The sequence below is a fragment of the Molossus molossus genome, unplaced genomic scaffold (genome assembly GCF_014108415.1).
Source record: "Molossus molossus isolate mMolMol1 unplaced genomic scaffold, mMolMol1.p scaffold_m16_p_6, whole genome shotgun sequence".
NCBI classification, from domain to species: Eukaryota; Metazoa; Chordata; class Mammalia; order Chiroptera; family Molossidae; genus Molossus; species Molossus molossus.
Window position 1 is genome coordinate 69631768 of NW_023425399.1, and position 17626 is coordinate 69649393.

The 17626-nt window shown below is 40.0% G+C and overlaps 1 protein-coding gene across 1 annotated transcript; it reads left to right on the forward strand.

The window, feature by feature from the left end:
- The first annotated feature begins 1237 nt into the window (after positions 1-1237).
- Positions 1238-17037, forward strand: LOC118619238 (excitatory amino acid transporter 1-like). Its single transcript, XM_036245949.1, has 3 exons — positions 1238-1379; positions 15737-16037; positions 16812-17037. Exons 1-3 carry the CDS (start codon positions 1238-1240, stop codon positions 17035-17037), a joined length of 669 nt encoding a protein of 222 aa, XP_036101842.1.
- The last annotated feature ends 589 nt before the right edge of the window (positions 17038-17626 follow it).

Here is a 17626-nt window from a genome sequence, read left to right on the forward strand (position 1 = left end):
GGAATTGGAGCAAAATGAAGGAGAAGGGAGGCAGGAAATGAGATGCAAAGGGCATGTGGAGTGGGTTGGGAGATGATACAGTCCCTTCATGTAGGGATGTTTCACGAATAAGGGACTGCATTGATTCCTGTGGACAGAAGACTCTGGTTAGAAGTTGTGAGGTAAGAGATCTATAAAGGAAAAGAACATAGATTAGAAGAACTAAGAAAAGAAGAATAAATGGAAACACATTGCCTCATATTTTGTTGAACTAGTCTCTCAGTCCTGAGCATTTAACAAATGGTATTTCTACAGGAACAAAAAGGAAAATAAATATTGATTGTTGGAGCAGACTGCAAACTCAGTGTTTGACTCCAAGTAAAACTAGTCAAGAAGATTTCTAGACATTGAGTTCAAAGCATCTTTACATGGTGGAGTGTGGATGGCAATGTCAATCTGATAGATATCCTGGTTTACAGTTTGAATTTTTGTTGTTGTTGATGGTATAGACAACAGAGTCACAGTCATGATTCATGATTATTTCCCTCAGCAGAACATGGAAGACACAGTCCAAACCATTGTGGTGATGAGCCTTTTGAAGTTTATGTCAATCGACCAGCTTCTGCTTGCAGTATTTGAAAAAAGGAGAGCTACAAGGCAACCTAGAATTGCCTTTAAGGAGATTTATAAGTGAACTTGGCAATACTGTACATAAGTAGAAAAATATGACCTATCCATACATAATACATATATAAACATACTGAGAGATGCCAATGGAGATCTTATGGCTTTCATTCTAAAATTGTAGCCACGAGTCAGGCATAAACACAGTAATAAAAATTCATTGGTTCTTGTATTTGCTCTACTTTACATCTTTATTCAAATATCTTTTTTACAGAAGGTAAAAAGTTGAGTTACCTGCTCAACATAAGGGTTAAAATTTCCACAATTATTTATGGAGAGAGCTTTTAATATTTTCCTTATTTTTATTTTTTGCCCTGATATGGAGGCTGTGGCAAGAGATGGGGAAGATGCAGCAACCAGCCATCTGATGTCTCTGAAGCTCATCTGAGTAAATACAATATTCAGTCTGTTTCCAATTAGAATTTTAGCTACAGATCACTGCTTTGGGGGGTCCCTGATTCCTTCGAGCTCCTGATGGAGAGCAGAGGACCAGAAAGACAAGGGACTGGAGTAGGAAGGAAAAAGTCTGGCAGTGATGAGCAAAGGAATTGAAAAGTAAGAGTTTGAGGTGGACATGTTGAAGAAGCTGAATGGAAGGTTAAAAGTGGTGAAAGGAGGATGGAGAGGAGGAGATAATAAGAAAGAGCTCTTAGAGGAGCCAATGTGGGGAGATCTCAAGTTTCTCAAAGGGGCTATTGAAGTTCCAAATTACCTTAGTAAAACATGCCAATAAGAAAGGAGCACATATGTAGTCATCAGGTATTGGAGAAGGGGAGAGGGTGTCAGTTGACTAAGAAGTTCCCATGAGAGCCAAGATGGGAGAACAGAGAGGTCTCAAAAAAAAACGAAAAAAAAAAAAAGAAAAGAAAAGAAAGAAAGAAAGTCAGGAATAAGAACTCACAGCCCAAGAAGTATATTCTGAGCAAAGAAGCCTGGGACTCCAAACTCAACTTCAGAAAGTATACTCATTCTAAATGTCATTTAAACCAATGAACTTTTTTATGGGTTAAACATGGATAAAAGTAAAAGAGGGCACAAAAAATGCAGTTCACATATTCAAAACTAGCCAAGGAGAAAGAAAGCAAGGACCCTCATTGCTACAGGTAGTAAGAATGGTGTTTAGGTATTTGTGTTTGCAATCTCCTACAAAGATGAGACACCTCCAATCATAGACCCATTTATCCATGATACTGAGATGAAAATTCTCAGCACTACAAAGGCAATAAAGAAAGAGACCACAAAGGTCCTTATGGGCTAAGATGTAGGATTTAGACTTAGATGTACCTCCTGAGAGCTGGTAACAGTGATAGGAAAGTATTGCTTGTGTACATCGTATATTAGACCCCAACCTAAGGGTTGTCTGCCTCCGAGTGAAGACTCAACAATCCATGCTACCCAGCAGGTGGGAAATCAAAGAGAAGTCTCTCTGGGTCTAGGCCAAACTCTCAGGACAAAACATAGAGTTGGAAAGGGAACCACATCAAGTTTTATTTGTGACTCACAGCAAAGTTTGTCTAAAGACCAATCTAATGAGAACTGCATACTAAGTGGTCTGTGAGGCTGGCTAGAACAATGGGCTTATAGAACCTTTGCCTGTGTCTACCCTACGATTCTCCTTCTTATGACAAACAACAATACAAAAGACAGAGACAAATAGACAGGACACTGTGGTTATCTATAACAAGAGTCACAATATCCAAAAATCTAGTTCTAACCCCAAACTTTTCTTCTATAGAACTAAAATTTGGAAAATTTCTTTTAGAAAAGACAGAAGAGTCCTTTACCACCCTCATTCAACTGGACTCTGAACAAACACAAGTTTTGACCAGTAAAAAGTTGATCTTTCCCAGCTTGGTCAGAGTTCCTAGGATCTCAGCTAGAATCTCTGTAGCAAGCAGGAAGTCCCAACCATCCCATCCTTACTGCCAAAACTGTTAGAAGAAACACGTTTCCTTTACCACTTAAGTTCAAATGGTTATGGGCCTGAGAATTAATTGAGAACAGACAGATTAACAGAGGAAAAAATGAGGTTTATTTGCATGTGCACATGGGAGAACTCATAAGGAGCAACTCACTCAATAATCAGAAGTAAAGGTTTATATACTGCTTAACCAAAAAAATGGAGGGGGCATTCAGTGGGAAAGTACAGAAGGTTCTACTAGACTTTCATTTTTTATAATCTTCACTGGAGGATATTTTTCCATTTATCTTCAGATAGAGTGGGAGGGAGAAAGAGAGAGAGAGAGAAACATCAATATGAAAGAGATACACATCAATTAGATGCCTCCCGCATGACCCTGACAAGGGCTGGGGACTGAACTGCAACCGAGGTACATTTCCTTGATCAGAATCGAACCCAAGACTCTTTGGTCCGAGGGCCAATGCTCTGACCACTGAGCTGACCCAGCCAGGGTGTCCATTAGACTTTTTGGTGTAGTCTTCACCCAAACAGGAAACTATCACAGGAGGGTCAACGACAGCTATGTTTTATGGAGGTTCTGCTTAAGTTTAGACAATGTTCCTTTCTGTGGCTGTTGATGGTTCAGATGTTTCAAATTTAAAGTAATTTTCATACCACTATACAATATGACTGTTATGAGGATGAAATAAAAAGGTTCTTGAAACTGATCTGGGCAATGATATTTTTTTGGATCTGACCCCAAAAGCACAAGCAACAAAAGCAAAACTAGATAAATGAGATTGCATTAAACCAAAAAGCTTCAGCACAGCAAACAATCAACACAGCCAGTAGACAACCTCAGAATGAGAAAAAATATTTGCAAACCATACATTTGAGAAGGGTTTAATATAAAAAATATATAAGTAACTGGGAGATTCCAAAATGGCAGCGCAGTGAATGGAAGCTACACAGACCATCTCCCAGGACCAAACTGGAATTACAATGAAAATAAAGACAAATCATCAGGAAAAAGCAACAGAAAAGCAGCTTGGAGGACCATATAACTAGGGCCACTGATTCAATCCTGGTAGAACTGCGGAGGCGTGAGAGGGTGGCTGGGAGCCCACAGACAGCAGCTGCCTTAGCTGTGAGCAGCGCCCTCAGCTAAGCTGTGAGCAGCACCGCTTGGGTTAAACTCCCAAGCGGCTCCACAGCCCAGAGCTGGGACAGATGTTAAAATAGCTACAGCCACTCACCTTGGGCTCCGGCAGAGGGAAGACAGACTCACTGGAACTGTGTGGGGGACACTCGGGATTTGGAGGGGGCTCAGAGCTTTTGCTGAGTTGCAGCCATGCAGGATGGTGGCCATCTTACTCCTTCCCAGGGCTCTGGGGAGAGATAGTGGCCCCTCCCTCGGAGATTCAACCCCATCCAGGAGGGCCATTGAAATGCAAATTGAGGCTAATTAACAACCAGCATCTGCCCCACCCTCGGGAAATCCCCTTACACTGAGCACCTGAGGGAGTTTTTCATTCTACTGAGAAGCCAAGGCTCTTAAAGTAACTGGGACTAATAGCCTCCAGGCAAAAACTAAAGAATAACTCTACCATTCCTGTTCTAGCAACTCTGCCCAGGAAGGTAAGACTTGACATTGGTATTTAACGTGGGTCCTTCCACACTCATCCAAATCCAGTAGAGGGTGCCACAAACAGCAGAACACCAACACCCACAGGGAAAATTTAGCAGGCTCCAAAACCCACTGTGAAACACTACAGGCTAGAAAGGAAAGCCATGAGGTAATCAAGGTCATGAAATACAAGGATCTGAATCCAAGACTACTCTATCCAGCAAGGCTATCATTCAAAATAGAAGGTCAAATAAAGAGCTCCCCAAACAAAAAAAGGCTAAGAGAATATGTTAGCACCAAACCAGTACTGCAAGAAATATTAAAAGGACAGCTGTAATTAGCAGGAGAAATAGAAAAAAAAAATAGAACCACACTAAACAATAATGGCAATAAATAAGTACATATCAATAATCACCTTAAATGTAAATGGACTGAATGCTCCGATAAAAAGATGCAGAGTAGTTGATGGGATAAGAAAACATGACCCATCTATATGTTGCTTACAAGAGACCCAGCTCACAACAAAAGACTCACATAGGTTGAAAGTGAAGGGATGGAAAAAAATCTTCCAAGCAAATGGAAAAAAAAAAAAAGCTGGGGTAGCAATACTCATATCTGATGAAATAGATTTCAAAATGAAGGCCATAAATGAGACAAAAAAGGCCACTACATAATATTGAAAGGATCTATCCAACAGGAAGATATAACCTTGATAAATATATATGCACCCAATATAGGAGCACCAAAATATATTAAAAATTTTCTGGAAGACTTCAAAGGAGAAATCGATAGCAATACAATCATAGCAGGGGACTTCAACACTTCACTGATATCAGTAGATAGATCCTCTGGACAAAAAATTAGCAACAAAAGAGAGACTCTTAATGAATCACTAGACCAAATGGATTTAATAAATATCTACAGTGAATTACAACCCAAAACTACAGAATTCACATTCTTCTCAAGTGCACATGGGACATTCTGAAAGATAGACCACGTGTTAGGACACAAATTAAATCTCTACAAGTTCAAGAAGATTGAAATCATATCAAGCATCTTCTCAGATCACAATGGCATGAAACTAGAAATCAATTGCAACAAGAACATGCAAAGACATTTGAACGCATGGAGGCTAAATAGCATGTTATTAAACAATAAATGGGTTACCAAGGAGATCAAGGAAGAAATTAAAAACTTCCTGGAAACCAATGAAAATGAACACACAACAACACAAAATCTATGGGATGAAGCAAAAGCAGTTCTGAGAGAAAATTTCATAGCACTACAGGCCTACCTCAAGAAACAAGAAAGATCCCTAATAGACTATCTAACCTCACATCTTAAAGAACTAGAAAGCAAACAAAAAGAAAACCCCAGAACCCTGGTCGGTTTGGCTCAGAGGTTAGAGCGTTGGCTTGCGGTCCGGAGAGACCCATGTTTGGTTCCCGCTAAGGGCACGTGCCTCAGTTGCAGCTTGTCCCTGGCCCTAGTGGGGTCATGTGGGTAGTAACCACTCGATGTGTCCCTTTCGCGTCGATGTTTCTCTCTCTCTCTCTCTCCCTCCCACTCTATCTCAACAAAATATCAAGAAATGTCCTCGGGTGAAGATAAAAAAAAAGAGAAAAGAAAACCCCAGAGCAAATAGAAGGAAGGAAATACTAAAGATCAGAGCAGAAATAAATGACATAGAGTCCAAAAAAACAATTCAAAGGATCAATGAAACAAAGAGCTGGTTTTTTGAAAAGATGAACAAGATTGATGGACCCTTAGCTAGACTCACCAAGAAACAGAGAGAACCCAAATACACAAAATCAGAAATGAAAGAAGAGAAGTAACAACTGACACCACAGAAATGCAAAAGATTGTTAACAACTACTATGAACAATTATATGGCAACAAATTTGAAAATCTAAGTAAAATGGACAAATTTCTAGAAATACATAGTTTCCCAAAACTGGACCAGGAGTAGATAGAAAACTTGAACAGACCAATAACAACTAAGGAAATTGAAGATGTAATCAAGACTCTCCCAGCAAAAAAAATCCCAGGACCGGATGGCTTCACGGAGCAGTTTTACTGAACATTCAAAGAAGAACTAACACCCATTCTCCTCAAGCTATTTCAAAAAATTCAAGAAGAAGGAAGACTTCAAAACTTGTTTTATGAAGCCAGCATAATTCTAATTCCAAAACCAGAAAAAGACACTACAAAGAAAGAAAACTGCAGGCGAATATCCCTGATGAACATAGATGCCAAAATCCTGAACAAAATACTAGCAAATCAAATCCAGCAATACACCAAAAAATTATTCACCATGACCAAGTGCGATTCATCCCAGGGATGCAAGGCTGGTAAAATATTCACAAATCAATAAATGTGATACACCACATAAAAAAATTAAGAATTAAAACCACATGATCATATCAATAGATGCTGAAAATTCATTTGACAAAATCCAGCATCCATTTCTGATAAAAATGCTCAGCAATGTGGGAATAGAGGGATCATATCTCCACATAATAAAGGCCATATATGAAAAACCTACAGCTAACATCATACTCAATGGGTAAAAATTAAAAGCATTTCCCTTGAGAACAGGAACAAGACAAGGATGCCCACTTTCACCACTCTTATTTAACATAGTACTGGAAGTCTTAGCCACAGCAATCAGACAGGAAGAAAAAGTAACAGGGATCCAAATTGGAAAGGAGGAAGTGAAACTGTCATTATTCACAGATGACATGATACTCTATGTAGAAAACCGGAAAAACTCCATCAAAAATTTACTAGACTTAATAAATGAATTTGGCAAAGTAGCAGGATACAAAATTAACATCAAGAAATTGATGGCATTCTTATGTAGCTATGATGAACACACAGAAAGAGCAACTTAAAAAAATCCCATTAACCATCGTGGCAAAAAAATTAATATACCCAGGAATAAACTTAACCAAAGAAATAAATAACCTATTCGCAGGAAACTACATGTCATTAAAAAAAAGAAATAGAGGAAGATATAAAAAAAGTGGAAGCACATAACTTGTTCATGGATTGGAATAATTAACATCATTAAAATGTCCATATTACCTAAAGCAATCTATAGAGTCAATGCAATCCCCATCAAAATACCAACAACATACTTCCCAGAACTAGAACAAATACTTCAAAAGTTTATACGGAACCAAAAAAGAACTTGAATAGCCACAGCAATCTTGAAAAAGAAGAACAAAGTAGGAGAGATCACATTACCAGATTTCAGGTTATACTACAAAGCCACTGTAATCAAAACAGCCTGGTACTGGCACAAGAACAGGCATATAGACCAGTGGAACAGAACAGAGAACCCAGAAATAGATCCAAGGCAATATACTCAATTAATATTTGACAAAGGTGGCAAGAGCATACAGTGGAGTAAAGACAGCCTCTTTAAGAAATGGTGTTGGGAAAATTGGACAGCTACATGCAAAAATGAAACTAGACCTTCAAGTTACACCATACACAAGAATAAACTCAAAATGGATAAAAGACTTAAATGTGACTCATGAATCCATAAAAATCCTAGAAGAAACTGTAGGCAACAAAATTTTGGACTTCATACACAGCAGAATTTTCACTGATACATCACCTAAGGCAACAGAAACAAAGAAGAAAATGGGACCAGATCAAACTCAAAAGCTTCTGCACAGCAAAGATACAACCATCAAAATGGAAAGGCAACCCACTTTATGGAAGAGCATAATTGCCAATGATATATCAGATAAGGGGTTAATTTCCAATAAATATAGAGTGCTCATACAACTCAACAAAAGGAAGACAAAGAACCCAATTAAAAAATGGGCAGAGGAGCTAAATAGACACCTCTCCAAACAAGACATACAAAAGGCCAAGAGATATATGAAGAAATATTCAACATCACTAATCATCAGAGAGATGCAAATTAAAACAACAATGAGGTATCACCTCACACCTGTCAGAATGGCCGCCATCAACAAATCATCAAACAACAAGTGTTGGCGAGGGTGTGGAGAAAAGGGGACTCTAGTACACTGCTGGTGGGAATGCAGACTGGTGCAGCCACTATGGAAAACAATATGGTGTTACCTCAAAAAATTAAAAATTGAACTTCCATTTGATCCAGTGATCCCACTTCTAGGAATATACCCTAAGAAGCCTGAAACACCAATCAGAAAGAATATATGTACCCTCATGTTCATAGCAGCACTATTTACAATAGCTAAGATCTGGAAACAGCCCAAATGTCCATCAGTAGACAAATGGATACAAAAGCCGCCCTGGCCGGTTTGGCTCAGCGGTTAGAGCGTCAGCCTGCGGTCCGGAGAGACCCGGGTTCAGTTCCCGCTAAGGGCACGTACTTCGGTTGCAGTTTGTCCCCGGCCCTGGTTGGTCGTGCGGGTGGCAGCCACTCGATGTGTCCCTTCACGTCGATGTTTCTCTCACTCTCTCTCTCTTCCTCTCTCTCCCTTCCCACTCTATCTGTACAAAAAATGGAAAAATATCCTCGGGTGAGGATTAAAAAAATAAAATAAATCTAACTTTAAAAAAAAACAACAAAAAAACAAAAGCAGTGGTACATATACACAATGGAGTACTATGCTGCTGTAAATAAGAAAGATCTCTTATCCTTTCAGATGACATGGAGGGACCTGGAAAGTATTATCCTAAGCGAAACAAGCCAAACAGAGAAAGACAAACATCACATGATCTAATTCATTGGTGGAATATAATGAACATAAGAGTCTGAGAAATGGGGTAGTCCCAGAGATGTGGAAGTGGGGTGCAGACTTACAGTCCCCAAAGAGGGGGTGGGGGGGAAGATAAACCACATAACTTATATGCATGTATGCATGAACAATGGACATAGACAACAAAGCTGGGAACAGGGCGAGAAGAGAGGGGGAGGGGGAATCATTGGGGGGAAAGGAGAAACATCTGTAACAAAAATTAATTAATTAATTAAAAATATATATAACTATATATATATATAAACTAAAAAAATTCAAAAGCAACAAGTAATCTGATTTAAAAATGAGCCCTGGCTGGTTTGGCTCAGCGGTGAGAGCATCAGTCTGCGGTCCAGAGAGACCCAGGTTCGGTTCCCGCTAAGGGCACATACTTAGGTTGCAGTTTGTCCCTGCCCTGGTTGGGTCGTGCGGGTGGCAGCCACTCGATGTGTCCCTTTCACGTTGATGTTTCTCTTTTTCTCTTTCTTTCTCTCTCTCTCTCTCTCTCTCTCTCTCTCTCTCTCTCTCTCTCTCTCCCCCCTTCTCTCTCCCTCCCACTCTATCTGAACAAGAAATGAAAAAATATCCTCAAGTGAGGATTAAAAAATAAATAAATAAAATTCTTCAAAAAATAAAAAATAAATAAAAATGGGCAAATGACCTGAAAAAATATTTGAAAAAAAGACATACACATAGCCAATAATATATGAAAATGTTCAACATCAGGGAAATGCTAATTCAATCCACAAGGAGGTATCACCTCACAACTGTTAGAATGGCTATTATCAGAAAGACAAAGGATAAGTGTTGGTAAGGATGTGCAGAAAAGAAGACCCTTGTGTACTGTTGGTGGGAATGTGAAATGGTACAGCCAATATGGAAAATAGTATGGAGGTTCCTCAAAAATTTAAAAGTAGAACTACCGTATGATCCACCAATCCTATTCGTGGGTGTGTATCAAAAGGAAATAAAGCTCTGGCCAATTTGGCTCAGGGCTTAGAGTATTGGCCCTCAGACCAAAGAGTCACAGGTTCGATTCCAGTAAAGGGCACATACCTTGGTTGCAATTCAGTCCCCAGCCCTGGTCAGGGTCATGCAAGAGGCAACCAATTGATATGTCTCTCTTACATCGATGTTTCTCTCTCTCTCTCTCTCTCTCTTTCTTCCTCCCACTTTATCTTAAGATAAATGGAAAAATATTCTCCCTTGGGTGAGGATTTAAAAAAAAGGAAATAAAATTAGTATCTTAAAGAGATATCTGCACTCCCCTGTTCATTGCAGCATTATTCACAATAGCCAAGATATGGAAACAACCATGTCCACTGAAATATTATTGAGCCTTAAAAAATTTGTGACAAGATGGATGAATCTGGAGGACATTATGCTGAGTGAAAAGTGAGACACAGAAAGACAAATACTGCATGATCTCACTTATAAGTGGAATCTAAGAATTTCAGACCCATAGAAACAGAAAGCAGAGTAGTGGTTGCCAGGGGCTGGGTGGTGGGAGAAATGGACAGATGATCAAAGGGTACAAAGTTTTGGTTACGCAGTATAAATAATTTCTGGAGATCTAATGTACAGCCTGATGACTATAGTAATAATACTGTATTATTATATATAAATAACATTTTAATTTATATATCATGTAAGATGAATAAAATTACATAAAGTGTATGTGTGTGTGTGTGTATATATATATAATGTATTTATTAATATGTTTTTTTACTTGTCAATTATACCACAATAAAGCTGGGGGGAAATAAGATATTAGAACAGTGCCTGGACTGCAAAGACCTCAAGGGAGGGAGTCCCAACAGTTGGGCCTAAAGGTGGATTTTTACAGCTTTGGACATTTCCTCCCATGTCCTCACTATCACCTGCCAGGTTTCCAGTGGAGAATTTGGAGAATTTATGGATCTTTGGAATACCAGTAGTCTTGGAAATACTCCCCGAAGGGATTCTGCAGGTTTAAACCACAGCAGATAGAGTTATAAAAGTAGTTTATATTTGTCCCTCATTCCTTCTGGCAATGCTTATTGACACAAGGCATAAGCAGACAAATCCAGCACTTACAAGCGCATAGTCCAGTGGAAGCAGAGACCTGTCCATGAAAAAAGTTTATTAACTTACTACAGGTGCTATGATGGAATACTGCAGAGTACATAATGGGGCACAAAGAGAGAGAGGTTTTCCTTCCTGGGACAATTGAGAAATGACTCAGAGGTGAGGTGATGCTTGGGCTGCTGTGGAATGTTGAGTAGACATTGTGAAATAGATTTGGGGGTGGGGCAGAGGAAGAGATTTTTCAGAGAAGGCAGAGATCTAGCTGGTGGCCTTTACTGCTGACTACACATTATAATCACCTGGGGCAACTTCTAAACCACGCTCCTGCTTGGGCCTTACTTCAGAGCAAATTATAATCTCTAAGGGTAGGCCCAGGCATTATATGTTTTAAAAACTTTTCAAGTAATTCTAATTTGCAGACAAAATCAAGAACCAATGATCTGCCCTGGCCGGTTTGACTCAGTGGTTAGAGTGTTGGCCTGCGGACCAGAGAGACCCAGGTTCAGTTCCCACTAAGAGCATGTACCTCGGTTGCAGTTTGTCCCTGGCCCTGGTTGGGTAGTGCAATCACTCGATGTGTCCCTTTCACGTCGATGTTTCTCTCTCTCTCTCTCCCACTCTATCTGAACAAAAAATGAAAATATGTCCTTGAGTGAGGATTAAAAAAAAAGAACCAATGATCTCAGACCAGTATTTTTTTTTTTTTTAAAGAGGGGGCATGGTGTGAGGTTGAGGAGCATTTAGGTGGAAAAAGGTTTGGGTTGACAAGATTGATGGAAGTCACATACATCATGTACAATGAGAAAGCACGTGGTGTAGGTAGCTTTGTTCCTGATTAAAACAACAATAAATGCATCACTGTCCACAAAGGGGTAGGACAAGCAACTATAGAAGATATTTCATCTTTATTTAATGAATGAGTGAATAATTCAGAAGCCTTGCCTTCTTTTTTTTTTTTAGATGTTTCTCCTTTTCACCCTCAGACATCCTCCTTTCTATCCTGCCCCCCACACACACACACATTGTTGTCTATGTCCATTGGTTACACATACATGCATTTAAGTTCTTTGGTTTATCTCAAACCTCACCCCTGCCCCCTTCCTCTGAAGTTTGTCAGTATGGACCGTGCTCCTTTTTATGTCTCTCGGTCTATTTTGTTCATCAGCTTTTTCTGTTTATTATATTCCACAAATAAGTGAGATCATGTTATATTTGTCTTTCTCTGATTGGCTTATTTCACTTAGCCTAATACTCTCCAGGTCTCTCCATGTTGTCTCAAAGGATAAGAGATTTGTCTTTGTTAGAGCTGCATAGTGTTCCATTGTGTATATGTACCATAGCATTTTTATCCATTCATCTATTTATGGATACTTGGGCTGTTTCCAGATCTTACAATTGTAAATAATGCTGCTAAGAACATAGGGGTACATATATTCCTTCTGATTGGTGTTTCAGGCTTCTTAGGGTATATTCCTAGAAGTGGAATCACTGGGGTCAAATGACAGTTCAATTTTTAATTTTTTGAGGAAACACCATTTTGATTTCCATAGTGGCTGCACCAGTCTGTATTTCTACCAGCAGTGTACTGGAGTCCCCTTTTCTTCACACTCTTGCCAGCACTTATTTGATGATTTGTTGATAGCAGCCATTCTGGACAGTGTGAGATGATACCTCACAGTTGTTTTAATTTTCATGTCTCTGATGATTAATGATATTGATCAAAGGGTACATGTTTTCATATGTCTCTTGACCATTTGTATGTCCTTTTTGGAGAGGTGTCTATTTAGGTCCTCTGCCCATTTTTTAATTGGGTTCTTTGTCTTCCTTTTGTTGAGTTGTATGAATACTCTATATATTTGGGAAATTAACTCCTCATCTAATGTACCATTGGCAATTATGCTCTCCCATATAGTGGGCTCCCTTTCCATTTTTTTTTTTTTTTTTTAATCCTCACCTGAGGACATTTTTTTACATTCTTCTTCAGATAGAGCAAGAGGGAGAGAGGGAGGAACAGAGAGAGAGAAACATCGATGTGAGAGAGACACATCAACTTGCCGCCACCCACACTACCCCAACCAGGGCCAGGGACAAACTGCAACTGGAGTTCATGCCCTTAGCAGGACCTGAACCTGGGTCTCTCTGGACTGCGGGCCAACGCTCTAACCGCTGAGCCAAACTGGCCAGGGCTCCCTTTCCATTTTGATGGTTGTTTCTTTTGCTGTGCAGAAGCTTTTTAGTTTGATGTAGTCCCATGTACTAATTTTTTCCTTTGTTTCTTTTACCTTAGGTGTAGTATAAGTGAATATTGTGCTGCATGTGATGTCTAAAATTTTGTTGCTTACATTTTCTAGAATTTTTATGGATCCATGAGTCACATTCAAGTACTTTATCTATTTTGAGTTTATTCTTGTGAATGGTGTAAGTTGGTGGTGTAGCTTCATTTTTTTGCATGTAGCTGTCTAATTTTCCCAACACCATTTATTAACAGACTGTCTTTACTCCACTGTCAAATATTACCACCTTTGTCAACTATTACCAACTTTGTCAACTATTAATTGAGCATAATGTCTTGGGTCAATTTCTGGGTTCTCTGTTCTGTTCCATTGCTCTATATGCCTGTTCTTGTGCCAGTATCAGGCTGTTTTGATTACAATGGCTTTGTAATATAACCAGATATCCATTATTGTGCTCCCTCCTACTTTGTTCTTCTTTTTTAAGATTGCTGTGGCCATGCAGGGTCTTTTTTGGTTCCATCTAAACTTTTGGAGTGTTTGTTCTAGTTCTGTGAAATATGTCATTGGTATTTTAATGGGGATTGCATTGAATCTAAAGATTGCTTTGGGTAGTATGGACATTTTAATGATGTTAATTTTTCTAATCTGTGAACAAGGTATATGCTTCCACTATTTTAGATCTTTCTTTATTTCTTTTTTCAATGTCTTGTACTTTTCTCCAAATAGTTTTACTTCTTTGGTTAAGTTTATTCCTATATCTTAACTTTTTTTGCTGCAGTGGTAAATGGGATTGTTCTTTTAGTTTCTCTTTCTTTAAGTTCATTATTGGTGTATAAAAATGCTGTTGATTTCTTGATGTTGATTTTGTATCCTGCCACCTTGCCAAATTCATTTATTAAGTCCAGTAGATTATAGAGAGTCTTTAGGGAGTCTTTCTATGTATAATATCATGCCATCTGCAAATAATGACAGTTTCACTTCCTCCTTTTCAATTTGGATCCCGTTTATTTTTTCTTCATGTCAAATTGCTGTGGCTAAGAATTCCAATACTATGTTAAATAAGAGTGGCAAAAGTGGGCATCCCTGTCTTATTCCTGTTCTTAAGGGAAATGCTTTTAGTTTTTACCCATTGAGTATGATGTTGGCTGTAGGTTTTTCCTGTATAGACTTTATTATGTTGAGATCCTTCGATTCCCACATTGCTGAGCATTTTTATCAGAAATAGGTGCTGGATTTTGTCAAATGCTTTTTCAGCATCTATTGATGTGATCATATGGTTTTTATCTTTCATTTTGTTTATGTATTTTATCACATTTATTTATTTGCAAATATTGTACCAGCCTTGCATCCCTGGGATGAATCTCACTTGGTCATGGTGAATAATTTTTGTAATGTACTGCTGGATTCGAATTGCTAATATTTTGTTAAGGATTTTGGCATCTATGTTCATTAGGAATATTGACCTGTAGTTTTCTTTCTTTGTAGTGTCTTTATCTGGTTTTGGAATTAGAATTATGCTGACCTCATAAAACAAGTTTAGATATCTTTTTTCTTCTTGAATTTTTTGGAATAGTTTGAGGAGAATGCATGTTAGTTCTTTGAATGTTCAGTAAATCTTCCCCATGAAACCATCCGGGCCCAGGCTTTTGTTTGCTGGGAGAGTCTTGATTACATCTTCAATTTCTTTAGTTGTTATTAGTCTGTTCAAGTTTTCTCCCAGTTCAGTTTTGGGAGACTATGTGTTTCTAGAAATTTGTCCATTTTGCCTAGATTGTCCAATTTGTTGGTGTATAATTGTTCATAGTATTTGTTAATGATCCTTTATATTTCTGTGGTGTCAGTTGTTACTTCTCCTCTTTCATTTCTTATTTTGTTTATTTGGGTCCTCTCTTTGTTTCTTGGTGAGTGGAGCTAAGGGTTCATCAATCTTATTTATCTTTTCTAAGAACCAGCTCTTTGTTTCATTAATTTTATTTTTTTTATCCTCATCCAAGGACATTTTTTGCATTTTTCTTCAGATAAAGTGGAAGGGAGAGAGGGGGGAAGAGAGAGAGAGAGAAATAATTATGTGAGAGAGACACATTGATTGGTTGCCACCCATCTGACCTCAACCAGGGCAGGGACAAACTGCAACTGAGGTACATGCCCTTAGGGGAAACCAAACCCAGGACTATCTGGCCCACAGGCCAATGCTCTAACTGCTGAGCTAAACCAGCGATGGCAAGTTTCATTGATCTTTTGAATTGTTCTTTTTTTTTAGTCTCTATGTCATTTATTTCTCCTCTGATCTTTACTCTTTCTTTCCTTCTACTTGTTCTGGGTTTTTCTTTTTGTTTGCTTTTCTAGTTTTTTTTTTTTTAGCAAATAAAGTTTATTAATAAGTACATGGGTCGAAACCGGGCACGTGCCCGGACCAGGAATGGAACCAGGACCTCTCAGCCCATGGGACGGCGCTCGATCCACTGAGCCGCACCGTCTGGGCCCTTCCAGTTTTCCTCTCCAGTCGGTGGCTTCTGTAGACGAGCTCGTTGGCGATCAGACCTCCGACGGTGTCGTGTGCTTCCGCACAGGTACGCCCCTCTGGGCATCCTCTTCCTGATCGCAGGGAAGATCGTGGAGATGGAGGACATGGGAGTGATCGGGGGCCAGCTCGCCATGTACACTGTCACTGTCATCATCGGCTTGCTCATCCACGCCGTCATTGTCCTGCCCCTCCTCTACTTCTTGGTAACCCGGAAAAACCCCTGGGTTTTTATCGGAGGGTTGCTGCAAGCGCTCATCACAGCCCTAGGCACCTCCTCCAGGTAAGTGTGTGTGTGGCTTACTCCTCTCAGAAAAGGTACCTCAACGTACTCATCAAACCAGAACCCTCAGTTCAGGTAGAGGGAGACACTGGGGGGAGGGGTGGTTAACTTCCAGGAATATGAATTGGCTCTTTCACTTCCGATGTTAATCAGACCAGCTGTGTTCCCTTTGGGGGCACACAATGGGAATCAACTCTCCTTGCCTGCCCACTGTCATCTCCCTCTCCCACTTGACATTCGCCTGAGGGAGAGATGGCTGTCACTTGGCACAAGCTGTGTGATGGGAAAATAATGACAAGTGAGGCCCCCAGAGGAACCCAGAAGCAGTAAAGTTGCCAAGTGACGCAGTGAGGGGACCCACACTGTTCCTCACCATGCTTCCCTACCTACATTAGTGCTGACTCAGCTCCCTTTATTTTTGTTATTATTTTTTCTAACCCTCACCTGAGGATATTTTTCTATTTATCTTCAGAAAGAATGGGAGGGAGAGAGAGGGAGAGAGAAACATCGATGCAAGAGGAACACATCGACTGGCTGCCTCCCACACAACCCCTCCAGGGTCGGGGACAAACCACAGCCGAGGTAGGTGCCCTTGGCCGGAATCGAACCCAAGACTCATTGGTCCAAGGGCCGACACTCTAACGCTGAGCCACACCAGCCAGGGCTGACTCAGTTCCCTTTAACAGGAAGGAACTCTCTGTCCAAAATACAGACACAGGCATGGTCCAAACTGCCAGGATGGTCAGCTGACCCGCCCTGTGTTGCTGTTCTCAGCTCTGCCACCCTGCCCATCACCTTCAAGTGCCTGGAAGAGAACAACAACGTGGACAAGCGTGTCACCAGATTCGTGCTCCCGGTGGGGGCCACGATTAACATGGACGGGACCGCCCTCTACAAGGCTTTGGCTGCCATTTTCATCGCTCAAGTTAACAACTTTGAGCTGAACTTTGGACAGATTATTACAATCAGGTACAAGGGAAGCTCTCCAACATTTTCTTAAGAATCTCTTCAAACAATGAGCTGGTGATGAGGGATTAGGTGAAGAAACAGCCGGGGAGGGGGCTTGAGCATAAATAGGAGGTTGGGGTTTATGGGAATATCGTTAGTTATTTTTATCTATTTTTTAAGTTACAGATGTGCACATTCATTAATCATAAAGTTCTAATAATATGGGAATGTATAAGGTAGAAAGTGGCACTTGCCTGCACCCCATCTTTCTTTTCTTTCTATAATCCTCACCCTCGGATATTTTTCCATTTATCTTCAGATAGAGTGGGAGGGTGAGAGAGAGAGAGAGAGAAACACCGATGTGAGAGAGACACCTGGACTGGCTGCCTCCCGCACAACCCCAACCAGGACCAGGGACCAAACTACAACTGAGGTACATGCCCTTGACTAGAATCGAACCCATGACTCTTTGGTCCATGGGCTGATGCTCTAACCACTGAGAAAAACTGGCCAGGGCTGCACCCCATCTTTCTGTAGGTGACCACTGTTGATATTTGGTATATAAAGACCTTTCTTTAAGCATAGATATACACACACTTTTGTTTGTAATTTAGGGAATCACATCAGACATAGTATTTGTC